Source organism: Ursus maritimus, unplaced genomic scaffold (genome assembly GCF_017311325.1).
Source record: "Ursus maritimus isolate PB19 unplaced genomic scaffold, ASM1731132v1 scaffold_10, whole genome shotgun sequence".
NCBI classification, from domain to species: domain Eukaryota; kingdom Metazoa; phylum Chordata; class Mammalia; order Carnivora; family Ursidae; genus Ursus; species Ursus maritimus.
In genome coordinates this window covers 20,048,823-20,068,135 of record NW_024423344.1, presented here as the reverse complement: position 1 = coordinate 20,068,135, position 19,313 = coordinate 20,048,823, and the positions used below count along the sequence as shown (strand labels likewise).

Genomic DNA, 19,313 nt, shown 5'->3' with positions numbered 1-19,313 from the left:
AGAGACCCCCCCTCAGCTATCCCTGCTTCCTCCAAGCAGGGCGGCCCCACCTAACACGTTCACCCGCCCCTCATCCCGTCCCCAACAACCAGTCCGCACTCCCTGGGCACACACCCTCCCCCCCCCCACATGCCCTCTCCTCTCCCCGTGAGCAAACCCTTCCTACACTTGAAGGTCACTCAGTTCTCGTGTCTCTGAGAAGCATTCCTGGGAGGCCCAGGCCACCAAGATCCCTCCTCTGTACCCAATGTGCATCCCATTGTGGTGACAGGGATTCCGTGGGCCCTTCAATATGTTTGGGGAACTCAGGTTTCCATGCTCATGACTTACCAGAACCTTTGCTCTAACAGGAACTGGCAGGACAGGGCTAGCCAGAACCTTCCTCTGGAGCACACCAGGTGCCTGCCTCAATTCATAGCATGAGCCCCTGCCCTTGTCTCAGGCTTCAGCCAGTCGTCCCTGTGTGACCTGCTCGGTGCAGCCTCCTGCCTTCATCTCCAGCAGGATGTGCACCAAATCCTACCCTCTTCCGAGATCCTCCAGTGCCTCTTCCTCTGGGATGCCTGCCTGTCATTGCTGGGCATGGCTCTCTCTAAACAACTCTCGCACGGGGTAGGAGCAGGCCACGGTTTAGCTCTTCCTTCCCGTCTAAATTGCTTTCCCCAGACTCCACTGCCCTGTCCAGGTGAGCTGGCAGAGCTGCTGAAGGACGGGGCTCCTGTTGTATGCTCCCCCCAAAAAGCTCGGGCCTTCCCTGAGCACTCAGCCCAACTCCTGGAACACGACTTGTTAAAACACGACTGGAAATAGGGTCAACTTTCTGATAATTTCTCAATTTAATTGCTCTCTTATACCATCAACAGCAGTCTTGCCAATGAGCTCCTCCAACAGAATTTGAAAGAACAAGAATGTTAATAGATGTTAGCAAGGGTCGAAACAACTTTTTTCTTTTACTAATCTAGATGTTTTAACAGTAGCAACACACACATATACAATATACATGTATAGAAATATGTACGTATGTGTGTATATACATATATATAGCTGTATATAGGAAAGACACGTAGGTACAGAGACGGGTTGATAGATCCCAAATGCCCCTTCAGTTCAGCTAGTTAGAGAGAGACACGTAGAGATGTGTACCAGGACCTGCCTCTCTAACTCATACCCTTTCCACGTTTTCCCCTGCCACCTGCCAAGGAGTGGTCTGAGTGGTTTTCTGCACATTCTGGCCCTTTAGAGGTCACTTCAGGTCCTTGGACTCTAGTCAGCAAATGTTTCCAGGCTGAGTTCTAAGCTCACCCCCTAAGGACCACCTTCCACACACCCAGACCACACTGCCAGCCAGCACAGCCCTGACCAACCAAGCTGGCCACGTGCCTTCCCCTGAAGGCCCCTTTGCCCTCTTCAGTCCTCTCCCTCCATGTTCTTCCATGAAATCACAGCCCACGTTTTAATGGCCAGCCCAAATGCTACCCTCCTCGCCAACACAGGGACCAGATGTGATTTTTCTCTCCTCCCTGATTCCACTCTAAGGCACAGGATCTCGTTCTGCCCCTGAGGGTGTGTGTGTGTGTGTAGTCTGGCCGTGTGTAATCTCTGTGTTGTGTAGTCTTGTGTGTGTGTAGTGTGTGTGTGTGTGTGTGTGCGGCTGGGAGGCACGAGGAGGAGGAAGGATGGAGTCACTTGCACTGACTGTCCTTCGAGTGGACAGGGGAGCAATGATCATTGACAGGGAAAGCCATCTAGACGCTAGAACAGTACCTAAATATGGGTGGAGCTTTAAATGGAAAACAAAGCCCCCATCCTGAGGTGTTTAGTATTTTTCACACTTAAGCAGCCACCCCGCTAGATCCAAATTTAAGCATACCCAAAGTCAGGGACTGGCGGCGCAAGCTTCTTTTAGATTCCCGGAAGTAACACATTTCAAAATTTTGCTGGATTCTAAGCTCATTCGGAATTTAGCTTTAATTCTGACCATTCAACAGGAAGGAGAAAACAGAAGTTTGTAACACACTATATTCCTCCAGAAAAAAAGATCCTCTCTCTGCCCCCAGCCTGCAGGGGACGATTAAAGGCAGGTCATCCTGCGACTGACTCCGCGTGACGTCACGGGCCGCCCCACTCTGTGACGGAAATACCACGCCCCTGCGCTGGGGTTCGATTGAGTCCCTAAGGCTGGAGGAGAGCAAGATTGTTCTCTTCAATCAAGTGTTAGTATGTTCTTTAGGAAACCGTACCTGAAGTGATGTAATTCCACCCTGGAGAGAAAGGAAAGTCATCACAGGAGATCGGTGAAAATGCTCAAGTCCTAACTAGGACGCAGACGGGGTGAGCGAGCCCAGGTCCTGCCTTCTAGACCAGGCTGGCGGGACACAGTAAAAAGGAGCCATTTTCCTTGTGCACAGCTGTCGCTCACTAGCAACCTTTACTTAATGATTTTCCTAATTCCCAGCGTGCATCACTCAAACGGTCAGTGCGTGTTGACATGCGCAACTGCATTTAGGCTACGCACGCCGGTGGAGCAGGGCTCCTCTCTTCTCCGCTGATTCGGAAGCTCAGAAGGCAGAGTGACCTTCCCATGGGGTGGAATCGGGTTTTGAACTGGGGTCAACAGTGGGTGCTCTCATCCTCTCTCCACTGCAGCCTCCCGCTGCCATGTTCTTCCTGGAACCCGGGGCACGCCACGGCGGAGCGTCAGGCCCTAGAACCACCGGGAAACGAGCCGCGGGAATCCAGCCTGCTGTGCGGCTACTGGAAAAAGGCTGCTCCTTTTAAAGCAAACCACACAGTCCAGGAGGTCTGAGAAGCCGACTCACGAAGTGGGTGCTTCCTCGGCCCGGCAAGGGCACACACACGGGTGGGTTTCGCCTGCCTGCGTGGAAAGGCTGTGAGCTGTGTTTTTCATCTAGAATACATCCACCATCACACATGCCATCAGCGACAGCGGCTAACATTTGTTGTGCGCTCAGCACGTGCTTTCTCAGATGACCTCACTCCGTTCTCACCACCAGCCTGGGACGGGGAAACTCCCATTATGCCCATTTTGTGCAGAGGAGAAAGCTGAGGCCCCGGGTCACTCTGTTCCCTCAGGAAGATCTAAAGGAGACAGGATGACACCTGCATTGACTACTAAGGTCACCCGAGACCATCGGCCACCTTGCACTTGGGTGGAGTTTTCTATCTCGGGACGGGAAACAGGGCAGTGTTCCTCACCGAACAGAAGAGGACAGAGAGGTCCGCAGCAGGTAAGCGCTGCTCAGGAATCAAGGGACCCCCAGGGGGCCCATAATGAACACTACCAGGGACACACTTCTGCCCAGGGGCTTGGGGTGGGGCCTATAAACCCAAGGCAAACCCAGGAGTCTCTGAACTTAGAGCTTCGGGGACACTGAAAATCACTATGAGCCTTTAAAACCTACCACCCCTCCTTTTTAAAAAATGTTCAAGATTAAAAAAAAATCTTAACTTGGAAATAGATAGCATGAAGCACAGACAGACACACGCGACGACAGAGAAGTTCACTGCCCAGTCACCCCAACGCCGTACTCTGTGTGGGTAAATGCGGGCTAACAGTGCAGACGTAAACACATCATCGCTCCCAGGAGCCCCCGCGCCAGAGCTGGACTCCAGCCTCACGTTCTGTCCCATCTCCCATTTTCATTATGATGAGCTTTATTTGAATTTCCAGACGCGTCAAGAAAAGAAAAAAAAAGATCAAGAGAATTTGGGATCTTGCTGCGGACTAGAAGGTTGTTTTGGTCAGAGAGACACCTGGTGGCTCTGGAGATAAAACACAGTGTCCTGTGAAAGGACACTTCTCTTACCCAAGCATGCCAGAGGGGCCAGGGGGGCCAGGGAGGCCCAGCTTGTCCTGCTGAGAGCACCGGGTGTCATCTTTGCAGGGAGGTAGGTGAGCCTGGCAGGACCAGAGACAGATGGACTTGAACACCCTTCCCAGCCTTGTGTCCTGCGCAGTCAGTGGGACTCCCCTGAGCGTGGTCCCCTCATCTGTAGAAATGAGACTGAAGCCTATCGTTCTCAAGATCATTGTGAGGACAGGGTGAGCAGGAAAGACAGAACCCACTGCGGCACCCGCACAGAGCTGGCGGCCTCCTCTCCCAGGCTTTGAGTATTGTCTGTTTCCCAACCTCAGTGGGACCTGGGTATCTGTGCGTTCACAACAGCTCCATCATCCCTAGCTCACTACAGCACCGGGAGATCGGGGAGCTGGGCCCCCTGGGGGCAGCCAGGCTTTGCTTGCTCGGGGTCTCAGCGTGATCTACCCACAAACACCCTCCACAAAATCATGTTCATGGGATTTCCTTTTGGGTGCTTTCCCCCCCACCTTATATAGCTCTCTATGTTCAAATTTTTGCTATAAGCGGTTATGATGTTTACATTAAGTAAGAAGAAATAACGGCCATTTCCTTTTCAGAGGAAAAAAATGTTAAATTTCCATCAATTCTTGTTTTCATCTTAGCCCATGGATGATTTCACATCTGTTTATTCGTCTTTTTTGAATAGAATAAAGGAGATCTGGGATTTCGTGGCATTATTTAACATTCTCAAATTCTATCCTCTAATTTCGACTGCTGTCATTGTCTTCACACAAAGGAAAGCGGCAGACAAGCAGACATCTCCCTCTGGAATAAACCCACACAGTGGTGTCTATGTCCCTGCCCATGTTGTATGTGAAAAGGCAGGAAGCAGAGTCGTTTCATTCCCACCAGCTCCACAGTGCACCCCAAGCCAGATCAGCACGCTCCCACATACAGGGTCATTGGCAAAGGGAAACTGAGTCAGCATGATTGTTTGCTGAAAGCATTTCTTTGTATTATGAATACCCTACCTGTTTTCTTTAAACAAAAGATGCAATTTAAGAAAAAGTTGTATGCAGAATAGAACTTTTCTAACTCAAGAAGAATTTTATATGCATCAGGAAATCTACCTGCTGAAATATTGACATGATTTTTTTTTTTTAAGAGAGACGATTGCCACAAGCTGGGGGTGGGGTGGGGAAGGGACAAAAGGAAAGAGAGAGAGAATCTTAGGCAGGCTCTATGCCCAGTGTGGAGCCCGACACAGGGCTCGATTTCACGACCCTGAGATCATGACCTGAGCCAAAATCACAAGTAGGATGCTTAACCGACTACGCCACCCAGGTTCCTGTTGAGGTGAATTTTTTAAAGGAAAAAAAACAAAAAACAAAAAACTCCTTCCCTAATTCAAATAATCTTTTTCTAATTAACCTATTTCGTGGGCTTTTTGGTTTATGCTGGATTTTCTTAAAATAAAGGCCACTTTTATTAATCTTGGTTTCTTAGCAAACTAGCAGAACAATTTGACTATATTTTGACATGACAATTTGAAGGTGCCGTCTTTACCAAAAAACTAGAATTAGTATCCATTTACTTAAAAGGTGACCCCATCACAAGGCTCCACTAAGATCTTAAGACTGAAAACTTACCAGGAATGGATAGACACTGTGATTTCTTCTGGTACGTGATTTCATTCTGGTGGAATGGTTATCAGGGAGATTTGCTCATGTTTGAGAAACATTTATTTTTTAAAGAAATGGAATCCCTTGCTAGAGTGGTATCAACCCTCTCTTCCCACAAGGGGACATGCAGACAGCATGAAATTCCCATACGTGGGTATCCAGAAACAGTGAAGCGTGCCTGGCACGAAGCGCTACGTGGTGCGCTGGAGGGAACGCAGGGCACCAGCAAGTGGGACAAACCCCTGACTGGTTGCCCATGTGGTCCTGCTGAGCCACAAAGACGATCACCTCCATGGTTCTGCAGGGAAATGCTGGCCTCGGGGTGTGCCAGAGCGGGGAGAAATCCCAAATCGGATAAAAGATAGGTCACCGGCACGTCTACGGAACCTACAATTAGGGCAGAATCCTGATGTGCTAACGGTTTGTGTCCGTGACTTCGCAGTGTCTATTTCCCTTTTTAGGAAGGTGACCACATGGCCCAGTTTGCCTGGAGAGTCTCAGTTTAGGCCAGTTGGCCTGGCATAATTATTAATAGCACCTCCTTTCACTCTTCAAAGCGTCCCGATTTGGATGATGAATCACCCTGTCACCTCACCTTCAGCTGGAGCTCACTCAGGGCCCCCCTGCCACCCGGAGATGCCCACAGAGCCTTCCCAGCAGAGCCCTTTGGTCCAGACATTTCTACTACGCCCCCTGGCCCCACTCCTTTGGGGCCAAGGGACCCAAAATACAGCCCTCCTGATTAAAATGTGTATGTCTGAGGTAGCCTTCGGCTGACAATTCCTGTCAAGCAGAGAAGTGCATCAAATGGGGCAGATCGAGGCCTGTGTCTGGCCCAGTGGGACAGGTACCCAGACAGGGGCTGCCCTCAGAGTTCTCCCCCACACACCAGAGGCGGGCCCCGCACACAGGAGAGGGGCTCACATGGTGCTGGGGGGTGCAGATCAGAGGGTCTGGCCACCCCCGTGGTCTCCACAGTTAGACCCAACCCTTCTCCGCCCCCAACGAGGCCGAGCAAAGCCAGCCCCTTGCAGAAGTGGCGTTGCACTGGCCTCAATTATGCTTCTCACACGCACAGAGGCAGCCATTAGATGAATAAAAATAAAGTTTATTCTAATACAGCATGGAAAGTTTTGGAAACAGGACCTGTTCTTATCTGACACTCAAAAAATTCTTACCCCTTGAACATCTAAAGGTTATATTCTGTACAATTATATAAATATTTTCATGGCCATATACACAAGAGTTTTATGGTCCTAAAAGCCTTTGAAAAATCAATACAATTAGATTCTTTAGACAAAGATTAACCTAGTTAGAAAACAAGAAACACTCCTGAGCGCAGCCAGGAATAAAGAAAGGACAGAGCGGGAAGAGGACTGAGGGAAAGGAAAACTGAACACAACAGGAACACAATGGAACCCATCGCAGGATTGTAGGAGGTAAGACCCAGCAACATGAAATTATAGGCAAAAATGGAAATAAACCATCCGAGGGAAAGGTGAGTTGACCCCGAGATCAAATTTCATTCCAAGTCGCTAACAATGAATCTATCACCTGGCAGACTTGCTCTTCTAGGAGCAGGTAGCTTTTTCCCGTTTATTCTTACCAACTGACAGGCGGCAGCAGTAACGGAGAAAAGACTTCCCCGTTCTGGCCTGTGCAGGCTGTGTGATCCTGGGCGGGATCCCTAGTCTCTCTGAGCCTACTGCCGTGCCTGTCAAACGTGGCCAGTAGTATCTACTTGGCTGGTTTATTGGGAAGATTATAAGTAGCCTAAAAAAGTGCTTACACTGTCCCTGAAAAATAACTATACTCAATAAATAAAACTATCTTGTGTGTGTGTGATAAGGGCTCTACCTTAAAATGTGTTTTCTTTCTACTCTTGTACTCCCTTGTGGTTCTGTCAATCACTACCAACTTTAGCGTATAAAACCGGCCCGTTCCTGCCCCTCTGATGTCACACAATCACAAAGAGCCCCTGAAAGTGTGAAACAGGCTGTCCCTTGGGGAAGCTTTGGTGACTCCTTTCCTAAGGCACCGGCCCCGTGTGCAGAAGCAGAAGCTCCCGGAGAGTGACTGTGATTTCCTCTTACTCGGCTACCACCAGGGGCACCACAGACATGAACTCTACTGGACCATCCGACAGTCACAAAGCAGACCAGGTCACTGAAGCTTCCGGAGGTGTGCAAGGCGGTTCCGGCAAGCACACATACCTCCCCACGGGATGCCCGTTTCAAGCACCACAGGCCTCCCAGCATCCCAAGTGCCCGGACCCCACAGGAAGCAGGATTCCCCAGGTCTCAGGCTCTGAGAATCTCACTGCACCAGGGCAACAACAGTCCACAACGGCACGCCATTCTGAGGAGTGAGAAGCCAGGAGTCTGTGGCCAAGTGGCACCTAAGCACAAAAGAGCCCTCCTCGGCCTGAAGAGAAGCGAGGTGTGCTCTCTGTGTGAGTGGGCAGACTCAGGGAGCAGCGCCTGAGAGCAGCAGCAGGGATCACTACAGTCCCGCTGTCAGAGACCCGGCAAGGGGTGGGGGGGCACTGGGTGGCCCCAGTGTGAAGAACAGAAAAGGAAGAGATTGTGCCAGCAGACATCAACGGGGTGTATTTGAGGTAAACTGTGGTCTCAGATACGCAATGCACGTGGGTGCTGTCCGAAAGAACCCAACACAAGGCTTCTCATGCGTTCTAAGGAAAGGCCCAGCTAAGTTTTTGGTCCTGATGAGATCTTCATTCTACAAGCAGTCATTCCAAACTCTAAAGCAGAGGTCTGCGAGGAGGGCTGGCTGTCCCCTCCTCTGCCAGGAGTCCGGCAAGGTTCCCGACAAGCCCAGGCCGACAGCATGGTCAGGCTGGGACGCCTAGCCCGTGCCATGGGATGCGGGGGGTGGGGGGCTACCCAGGAGCCGCATCTGGATGTGGCACATGCTAGGAGGGATGACCAGGAATGTCCAGGGAGTGGAAGTCCCCAAGGCCAGAGAGGCGCTTTGCCCATCTTGCTGCCGGTGCTGCACCCGCTCGGCCCGAGCCTCGGCCGCCAGGAAAGCCAGGCCAGCTACTCGGTGAGGAGCCGGACCCCTGGGTCCGCACCTGCCTGGAGCTTTCAGATGCACTGCTCCTCATCTCGGTCATTCAGGAGCAGAGACCACTTGTCCCCATTGTCCTCAGCTGCGGCACTGTGTCGAGACAGCTTGTCGGACTTCAGGGAGGACAGAGACACCTGGCTGATGAAGCTGACCTGGTCCCAGGGCGTGGCCCTCGGGGAGTCTCGTCGCCGGTCATCCATGCCGATGTGCACGCTCACCTGTGACGCCGTCAGGGGCTTCATGCGGCCCTGGGCCTGGGCCTCATACCTCTCCAGGTCGGGCTTCTTGTAGCTGCCAGGCGAGAAGCCAAGAGCACTTGAGCCAGTGTGGGCACAGGCTTTTTTTTTGGAAGGATGGCAAAGAGCTCTCACCAAAGTCTCTCAACAACATATAGTATGGAAACCCCATGGATTTGAGGATTTTAAAGGACCGGGTATCGAGCTCCTGGGTTCAGGTAAAGTTTGCCTGAGAGAGAAACTTCCCATCCAAATGCCTGGCACACAGAGGCTGCCGTCACCTTTGGTTAAGTGAGAGCACGAATAAACATCTTTTTCAAAAAAGGAAAAATGATACGACACGAGGACCCCACGTGTGCGAGGCATTTGCATGAACAGCCCGGGGGCAGGGTAACCACAGCGGCTCAGCGCGCGATGGCTGCGAGGTGTGGATTAGTCACTCGTGGTGCGTCACTACACACGCCCGCCTCGGGAGCGCCGGGCACCCGCGCACGGCACCCGCCCATCGTAGCCCACGGGCAGAGGGCGAGGGGCGGCTGCGTGCGGGGAGAAGGCCTAGTGAGCACCGCCTGCGGGGCACGCTCCCGCCTCCAGGGACTCACCACTTGAGCTGCAGCGATGAGAGAACCACGGACACGGAGGAGGCCGCCATGGCTGCCGAGCCCATCCACGGCTGCAGCACGATGCCGATGGGCATGAAGACCCCTGGCCAAGGGAAGGACGACACTCACACCACAGCCCAGAGGACAGGGTCTTCACCTTGGGCTGCCCCCCGTGAAGTGCTCCATCTTAGGGGGGCTCAGAAACCCCCACTGCCACGTCATGACCATGGGCCCGCACGTCTCTGAAGGAGGTGGTCTCAGAGCTGGGCCGGGGGGTGCTGTCTTGGGGTCTCCCACCCACCCTGGCCTTCCTGGGACAGTCCGCAGGTGGCATCGTGGGTTTCGGGGGGAGCTGCAAGGGAACAGGGAATCCCAGGGAGCCTCTCTGCAGCTTTTACTTACCTTTAGAGACTTACAAAGTGGAGAACATACTAAAATCAGCTCTGTCTAAAACACCGCTGCCCCGCCAGCCAGCGAGAGTGGGCTACTCTCTAAGCTGGGCGGGAACGCAGCCGGCACAGAAGCCGGTCTGGCCGGCAGCTGGAGTCGAAGGGAACCCAGCGGGGCAGGGCCGCCCTACCTGCGGCAATGGGTATTCCAATCAGGTTATAGATCAGTGCCAGCACCAGGTTGAGGCGTATCCTCCAGACGGTCCTCTTGGAGAGGTGGATGCTAGCCGCCACGTCGAGCAAGTCGTTCTGTAGGAGGAACGCACGGTCAGTCAGGAGCTCCGCGCCCCAGCCCTCACCACTCCCATAACCTGGACAACGAGGCGCGAGAAGACACGGCCGAGCTCACTCTGATGAGGACAACGTCAGCAGCCTCAATGGCGACATCCGTGCCTGTCCCGATGGCAATGCCCACATCGGCCTGGGCCAAGGCCGGTGAGTCGTTAACCCCGTCTCCCACCATGGCGACTTTCTTCCCTTCATTCTGGAGCTCCTGGACCTTGGCCACCTTGTGAGAAGGCAGCACCTCTGCAAAGACTTTGTTGATGCCCACCTAAAAGGAAAGGAAAACAGTCGTCAAAAAACAAACACATGACGACACCGGATATTGGCAAAGGAGAGTGAACAGTAGCAGAAACCTGCGAGTCACCCCGCCCCCACTCCCTCCGGCATCAAGCCCAGTCGACGATGTCAGTCACCAAACCCTATATCCCAGGGCATGCCATCCCCGTGCCCCCCTCCATAGTGGCTTAGGCCCCGTGTTAGTGTCCCTGCCCACCTCCTAGCCTCCCAACCTTCCTCCCTATCCCCACCGTGGTCTTTCCGAAACAGTGCTCAGCTCATCACATTACTCTCCTCCTTAAAGACCCAGGGAACCCACTTCCCTTGGGACGACATCCACACTCCTCGGTCTGCCTCCCAAGGCCCCTCTGGAACTGGTCTCTGCCCACCTCCAGCCCACGCTGGAGTCTGCCCCGTTCACCTTCCTGCAGCTCTCCAGCCCACTGCTGCAGTGCTCATGCTGCCTGCTCTGTCCTGGAAACGTCAGCTTCCCTTTCTCCAGCCCTCCCTGTCTTCCTCATCTGACCACTCCTGACTCAAGCATTTCCTCCCCTGGGAAGGCGGCTTCAGTCCCTGCCACGCTGGGGTCAGTTGATGGCTCCCACATGCCCTGTGCACTTTTCTCTTGCAGAAGCGGGCATTCAATTCAACCCTGGTCACTGGTCCACACTTTCCCCGAGAACAGAGAGCTACCGGAGGGCAGACGCCCTCTTCACTCCTCTCCAGAGCCCGTCACATGGGTGGTGCTTAGTATTGCTCGCTGAACAGACAAGCAAGTTTTAACCAGGAAGGGAGGTGGTACTCAACGAGTCCATCATTAGCAAGGAAGGCCGCGTAGAGAAGTACCACTGCTTCCCTTGTAAGAAGCAGTTCACTTTCAAAAGCATACGGTGTACACACATTTGGGGAGCGTATGTAATCTTCCAGAATTTGCGCGGGAGCCCTCGCCATGTGCAGAGTCGGGCAGGCATGCAGCGGTGCCATCCTCACGGTGCACACTCAGAAGTGAGCGCTGCTGGAGACCTGCCGGGACCCAGCTGTGCGGACAAATCGTTCCCTTAACACAAAGGCCCAAAAGTCATATATTTCAGCTCTTGAGCCATGATCTTTTTTGTTTTTGCCCCACTGGAAAGACGGAAACAGAGAATGCTGGAATTGCGTTCTCCAGGGCAGCAGCCCGTCCTGAGGCCCCGGGGACGTGAGCTTTGCAACGGCAACACCGTGGTCTCCCGTGGGCGCAGCACAGCTTGGACTGGAGCAGAGCAGGTGGAGTGAGAAGCTAGAGCTTCCTATTTTTCCCCAAACTGCTCCGGGGAGCTTAGAACCAATTTCCCCAGCCCCTCAGCCCCCGGCACACACCTGGGTGGCAATGGCTCTGGCCGTCTTCCGGTTGTCGCCTGTGATCAGAACCACATCCACACCCATGCTCTTCAGCGTGTGCACAGCCAGCGCCGCCTCCTGCTTGACTGCGTCTGCGATGGCGATCATGGCGCAGAGCACGCCTGCAGAAGACACCCTCGGATGAGCCCACAAGGGCGAGCCCTGGGCAGCCTGAGGGGCAAAGGAGGCTGTGCTACCAGAAAAACGCCAAGTTATAGAACATAACCCGGTTTTGATTTTGTTTTTTAAAAATGAGCTACATTTACAGATGCATACAAAAGTCTGGAAGGAATATGAAATGTTAACAGTGGCTCTCTGAGGGGTAGGATAGGGAGTCATTGCATTTTCTTCTTTATAGCTCTCAGAATCTTCCCAATTTTCTGCAAGGAACATCTATTACTTTGCAGAGTGCCTGGCACTCTGGCATAATAATAACAACTCAATACATGTTAGCTATTAAGATATGAGAAAGAAAATGAATACAATAAATGTTACTGAAAAGTGATGAAAGTCCAAACAGAAAATCAGTCCTTCCTTTTTCTCTCTCTACAGAAAGCATTTGTTTGGGGGGTTTTTGTTTGCGCGAATCTTCAGATAGTGAGGGAGGAAGGCATTTAGGGACTGAGGGTGGCAGAGCAGAAGCGGGGGAGTGGTGTGACAGAGGGCATCGCTCCTTCAGCAGAGCTGGCTCCAATCCGAGGAGCTGAGGGGACTGCAGGTTTATAAGGACTTTGGAAAGGACATGGCCGTACGAGCAGGAAAAAAGAGTGGGAGAGGACATATTTGGTTGAAGCATTAAAAATAAGAATCATTTGTCTGCATATGGTTTTACTTCTATAAACAGAAACTACCATCAGCAAAGTAAGATTCCAATCATCTGAGGTGTAAAGGCCCAGACACACGCGATGCTGGGGAGCTCCGTGGAGGGGCAGCGATCTCGTGACTTAGGACGCTATGGCTGAACCTTCCGGACAGGGAGCTGCCGCTGTGCGTGCAGGAANNGAGGAGGAGGGCGACTGAACCGCTGGCTTGGACAGAGCAGACAGTGACGGCAAAGGCAGGGGAGGATTCCAAGACCGAGGAGGCTGAGCCACCTCACTCTGGGGGAAGGACGGACACAGCAGAGAGGGCCTCCGGACTGAGAATGAAGTGAGAAGTGGCAAGGCAGCCTTTTGGAACACAGAATTTAAATTAACAAAGAGGAAGATTTACTGGGGGGAGAAAAAAAAGGAGAAAGTCTATTTTTGCCACATATCCCCAAGAAACTCCATTGCTGAGAGCAGAAGGTGGGGGGGGGTGGTACCGTCAATGGCCACCAGGATGGCCGTCTGGCCTTTCATCTCGTGATCCGTCATCGCGTCGCTGATGTCGCTGGAAATGGTTAGCCCGTTGCGTCTCATCCATTCGCGGTTCCCAATCAGCACAGAGAAGGTCTGGGGGGTCGCATCTGTTCAAAGAGTTTGTGGTTACCCCCAAATAGTCCAATTTTACTGTGAGAAAAGACTAAAAACCATGGAATCCTTCTAACAGCAAAAAGTCCCTTTAGCTGTTCTGAAATACTGTAACTAGCAAGCACCTCTCCTAACACCATCCTTGAAGGACCAGAGAAGCAGTAATTAACGTGTGAACGTGGGGGGGGGGGTGGATCAAAACGGGGTGTTAAAAGGTACATGCAGTGTGTGCGAAAACATCATAATCATATTAAACGTTTGACAGCGTCCGAATTTGCCTTTAAGAGGCATCTGCTGGCTCCTTTTCTGCAGAGATTAGAAGCAACAAGCTGGGTGTGGATGACCCAAGGTGCATACGAATAACTGGTCTACTTCCATGAAATGTTTATAGCTGTACCTCCTAGAAGGCCAGGTGGGCCTTTCCCGTCGCCTTCTCACTATGTGTGCCGCTAACCCAGGGGTCACCACACAGGCCAGTCCTGGCAGCTAAATGGAAGGGTCAAGCCGGGGTTCTGAATTGCTAGAAGGTAGCAGATGGCTTCTAACAATAGCCCAGCGCACTTAAGAGAAAACATGAGACACGGGCGCTTTGGTTTGGGAGGGTTTCCACACTCTGGCGCCGATGGCTAGCAAGCCATCCTAAGAATCAGAAAAGCCGCATTCAAAGGCAGCTGCCACTCCAAGCAGTACCCCTTCTTGGCTCAGGCAGACCACTTCCATCTGCCTTCCCTGCTGCTGCTAGCTCTGTAAATACAACATCCCATCGGGTTTCTACAGCACGGGAGGGAGACTGGAGGAGCAAAATCAGAATTCCCATCTGTCCCCTTTGTAGCTTAGAGAAGCAAGGCTGACTTGGGATAAGAAAGAGAAGACTCAAGATTGGGTCACAGAAGCAATGCTCTATGAATTTCAGTACCACATACTACTTCGGTCTGCCATTAGCATCAGGATTTGGAAGTATCAGAGGACACAACGATGGACAAACGGCAGGCTTTCCTGGGGAAGGTGGGCATGCGGCGCCCCGGCCAGAAGCCACCCCTTGGCCACAGCCGGGGACCCACGGCGGTGTGCCCGCCTGGTGCTGTCTGGTTTGGCACGCCACCAACTGACCCAGCCGGGCCCAGGTCATGGCAGGCCGGGCAGAGAGACAAGGGCCAGGGATACCTATTTCCTCGGGAACGCCGCCAACCCTGCTCGGGGGTGCAGCCTGTTTGCTCCGCTGGCGCTCGCTGTGGGCCAGAGTGCCCTCCACGCTACTGACTTTGCAGCCGATGCCACAGCCTGGCACTGCCTGGAAGTCCGTGCAGTAGCCCAGGGTCTCGGTTCCCAATTCCTGTGAAGCAGGGAGACAGGGGACGTGAGGGGGAGGCAGCAGAGAGCGGCGCCTACCAGGAGCTGAGAGGAAAGCAGGGCTGGGCAGGCGAGGAAATCGACTAATAACTCAGCAATTCTTTCTCTCATCTGACGCAGACGTTATAATTATTAAATGGATGCCTCACGACACAGGACAAGAGGCAGACTAGAAAGGAGAAGAGCAGTTCACGGCAAAGGCCTCAAATTAAAGGATGTGGGGGGAGCAAAAAGAGGAAAGATATTATTTTTATGTTGCAAATTATCTCATGAGAACGATGGAACAGGCAGACGGTAACAAAGCTGCCTGGAGGCTATCAAGAGGTCACTGCCCATTTACAGGCCCTGGGGGTCGAGGGCAGAGGCAGGTGAAGACATGAGAAGCTGCTTCACTCGGGGTTAACTACACAGCACAGGAGGGATGACAGAGCACATTTGTCCTGAAACACCACAAGAGAGGGGGAAATGGCGGTCTGAATGACCCTGCACAAATCACCCATGGAGATTTCTGGAAGACTCCCTGCCCAGGGAGAGCTGTCAGCTTTGCCCCAAGGCATCCATATCACCTTTCTACATTTACTGATAATCGTATTTGCCCAGACTGTTTAAAATTTTTCAGAGCAATATTCTGGCACATCCTGCTGCTTCTATATTAAGACTGAAAACAGAAAACGAAACAGGACTTTCATCTGGAGAGGTCGAAGGATGAACGCTTCCCCATTAACTGCCAAGAATCCGCTGGGCATTCGGCTCACCTCTCCATTGCCTCTCCATTTCAGTGTCCCAGTCGAGGGGCTCTCTCCTCGCCTCACCCCAATCCCCCATTCAGTTCTGGGCCCCCTTTGCACTGAGCGCTCATTAAGGACTGGATTGATAGACATCCGTCCTCCCCACCAGACCATCAGCTCCCAGGGGGCAGGAGTTCACACCCTAGCAGTTGTTGTTGTCCCGAGCACAGAGGCTCAGTACACGCTAAGTGACTGTTAACACTCAGTCGCTTTTGTGATGATCTGGAAATGGGACGAGGGACCCATCACTGAGAGCGACATCCCCACCTGCTCCACAGGGGCCTGCTGAGGGGTTCCCAGGCCCCGCAAGCCAAGGCCTCCTGCAACGCAGCTGGCCCAGGTTACAGAGGCAGCAGGAGAAGAGGCATGTGAGGAGGAAGGCGCTTGGAGGCTTCCAGCCCAGCTGGTGAGAGCTGAGGAGGAGGCCAGCCAGGGCAGGGAGGATGGGGGGAGGGGAGGTGGGGGGAGGGAGAGGGACGAGCAGTGCCCAGGTCTACATACCTCTTTACAGTACTTGGTGACTGCCACGCCCAGGGGGTGCTCGCTGCTCGCCTCTGCAGTCCCCACCACAGCAAGAACCTTCCTGAGGGGCATTGTGGCCACATCCACGAGCAGGAGGACCCGCATGACTTTGGGGACCCCGTAGGTAATGGTGCCAGTTTTGTCAAACATCACGGTCTTTATCTGCCAAGACAACCACATCTTGGTGACCACAAATACAGACAGAGGGTCTATAAGGGCCCACACAATCTTGAGGCAGAACTCCGCTCAACCTCGCTCAAGCAGGTAACAACACCCCTCCATTAACACAATCCTCTACAACTGATCCCGGGTTCAACCACTCCCACGACAAAGACACGGTTTCCCTTTCTGTCTAGCCGAAACAGGCTGCACTGTGACTTAATCTTCATGAGGGTGAAACCGGCACTCCAATTTGACAGGAAATGGCACGGCACCACCTTCTGGAAAGTGACACCATGCAGATTTCTCGTGTCAGGACTCTGGGAGTCCCCCCGTCTCCCTGTGCACAGCGTGTCTCTGGCCTAAATGCAAATGCCTACTGAGAATAAGGAGCTCGCACTCCAGGTTCAAGAAAGGGAGGGGCACCTGGGTGGCTCAGTTGGTTAAGCGTCTGCCTTTGGCTCAGGTATGATCTCAGCGTCCTGGGATCGAGTCCCCCCCATTGGGGTCCATGCTCAGTGGGAGTCTGCTTCTCCCTCTACCCCTCCCTGCCACTCATGCTCTCTCTCAAATAAATAAATAAATAAATAATCTTTAAAAGAGAGAGAGAGAGAGCACGCACAAGAGAGAAAGGAAGCGTTCCCTGGCCATCATAACAAGCAACCACCAGGGCCATTTTCTCCATCCGTCCCACTTGGGTCAATGGCAACTTCCAGCAGTGCCCATGGGTCTGCGTTCTGCCAGTCGGTACCTGTGTCCATGGCCAGAGCCCACCCACCCCTGAACTCCATACCTCCCCAAACCCTACATAAGGCCAGCTGCTTGCTGTGGTCAGACTACCCCACAGGCACGGCTCGCCCTCACTTAGCCAACAGCACTCGGCTCGTTCTGATGCTGACTGCTGGTCTCTGCAACATAACTGCTCTTCCTCCAATAACCCGTCTCCTTTAGTCCATCCTTGCACTCTGTAGCCACAGCGATCTTCCCGACAAGTAACCCAGTCCCACCCTGTGGGTGCTTCAGACCCTCCTCAGCTTCCTGTTGTTCTTTGGGTTAAGTTCTGAAGACTTGACGCAAACTCTGAGGCCCTTCCAGGCGCCGCTCTCCCTGCCCTCCTCCCTCGACAGCCTCACCTCCCGTCAGTTTCTCTCTCCCTCTCAATGATTTCCTTTTTCGGTTCCTCATTACTCATTCCGTCAATAACTATGGAGGGCTTCCAATGTGCCTGGCACTGGGCAAGATGCTGGGGATACAGTGGTGAGAAGAAGTTCACAGTCCCTGATCTTACGGGGTCTATGAGGTGGCCGGGCTGTTCCTGCCGCTGACCATCCTTCCCAGCCTCTGCTGCCTGGCTAACTCCAGCTCAACCGGTTGGTCCCAGATGAACCTCTCGATTTCCTTCCCTGCCTGTGCACCCCTCACCCCTGGGCCAACATCCACGAATGCAGGTTAGGTCTCTGCTACACTGTCTTCCCGGCCTCGCACTCGCTCACAGATTTGTGGTTTACTTCCTCCACATCTGCCTCTCCCACTAACCTGTGAGCTCCTTGACGGGACGCCCATGGCCATCCCCGGGGCCTTGCACACGACCCACGCACAGTCAATGCTCAACAAACACCAAGTAAATAAAGGGGGGATGGAAAGTTGAGGGATGGACATGTTGGGCCAAAGATTCTCCATAAACGATTTCTGACTATTCTACTCCCAGAAGTCGGGGTTCCTCGGCAAATCACATGGATGTGCTCCGGTCCTTTTCTCCAAGCCAACTACCTGCGTGTGAATCCCGCTCTGCCGCTAATTAGCTGCAGGCCTTTGGGCGAGTCCCCGCGCCTCCTCCTGCTGAGCTTCCTCATCTGAGAAACGGGAATAAAGCCGACCTCAAAAAGCTGTTACTAAGATTAATCACTTCATATTTAATTCTGTAACTGTGAGCTGTTCCTGCTATTATCATTCCCAGTCCCTGCTGGCTTCCTGTTTTATTAACAGGGCTGCCCTCAAGCCTCTTCCAGGTTTTTCCTCTTAATACAGAATTTAAACAGATACTACTTTCCCATAGACTCTCTTCAGTTTCAAAAAAAATCACATAGTAACAGCTACGGAGTTGTTCCAGCCAAGACCTCAAAGGACAGCCAGGAGCGCAAGGGCCAACCTTGTGGGCCATCTCCAGAGGCTTGCCTCCTTTGATGAGGATGCCATTCTGGGCGGCCACCCCGGTGCCCACCATGACGGCCGTGGGCGTGGCCAGGCCCAGAGAGCAGGGGCAGGCGATGCATAGCACGGTGATGGAGGTCTGGAACGCGAACCGGATGATCACCTCTGCCTGGGAGATATGCTTGTTGGGGGTCTGAAAAGAGGAGGGAGATAAAGGCAGGCTGAGGGTTAAATGAGGAATCACACCGACTTCAAATCACATAAGAGCATTTCAGCGTGGCAGCGGGACCTGAGACACGTGATGCGCTGGGGTTTGGGAAACACGTGTAGTCCCCTCTGCACAGTGCTGTGTTATCACATGGCTCACTGTACCGATCCCCATCCCAGTGCTCCAACACGATGCTATAGGCTTTCCTCTGAGAGAAGCACAACGAGAGGAGAGAGTCGTGGACGACTCCCTGCTAGGGGAAGGAGCACAGACTGCAGAATGTCCTGGCCCTGACACTACCTTAATGTCTCTGCAGGTCAGCTCCCTCACATTCAGAATGGGGACAATAATACCAGTAACGCCCAACTGGTTATTGTAAGGGCTATAGACATATAAATACATAAAACACATAAATATACATTGTACAATACCTGGCATGGGAGAAGGGTCTAAGAAATTGTAACTATTACATTATCAATATTACATTATTAACAGTATTACATCTTATTATTATTTTTATCATTATTATGAAACCTCTAAAAAATGATAGTTCTCCAAGGAATCTACCCTAAGGTGATAATCATACAACTGGCAAAAGACACAAAGATATTTATCACAGCGTTTTTTTCAAAACCTAGAGACACCCCATAGGGAATTGGTGAATTAAACCGTGGGTATGATGTGCATAATGAAATATTAGCAATTGTTGAAATGATGATGTATACCTATACTTGTTGACATGGAAAGATACCAGCAACACGTTAAATAAAAAAAGCAAGTACAAAATGGCACATGTTATGATTGAATTAGTGCAAAATTATCTGACCATATCTCTCTACAGCCTTTCAACAATACTGGAAAGA

General features: G+C 52.4%; 1 protein-coding gene across 1 annotated transcript in view; it reads right to left on the bottom strand.

The window, feature by feature from the left end:
- Nucleotides 1–6,595: 6,595 nt before the first annotated feature.
- ATP7B (ATPase copper transporting beta) overlaps nucleotides 6,596–19,313 on the bottom strand; it is a 43,683-nt gene continuing 30,965 nt past the window's right edge. Inside the window, exons 12-20 of the mRNA XM_008706890.2 lie at nucleotides 18,241–18,435; nucleotides 15,912–16,094; nucleotides 14,437–14,605; nucleotides 13,125–13,268; nucleotides 11,801–11,943; nucleotides 10,230–10,433; nucleotides 10,012–10,129; nucleotides 9,432–9,534; nucleotides 6,596–8,884 (exon numbers count right to left, since the gene is read on the bottom strand). Of these exons, the coding sequence (XP_008705112.2) occupies nucleotides 8,611–8,884; nucleotides 9,432–9,534; nucleotides 10,012–10,129; nucleotides 10,230–10,433; nucleotides 11,801–11,943; nucleotides 13,125–13,268; nucleotides 14,437–14,605; nucleotides 15,912–16,094; nucleotides 18,241–18,435 (1,533 nt within the window). The 3' untranslated portion in view covers nucleotides 6,596–8,610. The remainder of the gene's footprint in view (nucleotides 8,885–9,431; nucleotides 9,535–10,011; nucleotides 10,130–10,229; nucleotides 10,434–11,800; nucleotides 11,944–13,124; nucleotides 13,269–14,436; nucleotides 14,606–15,911; nucleotides 16,095–18,240; nucleotides 18,436–19,313) is intronic.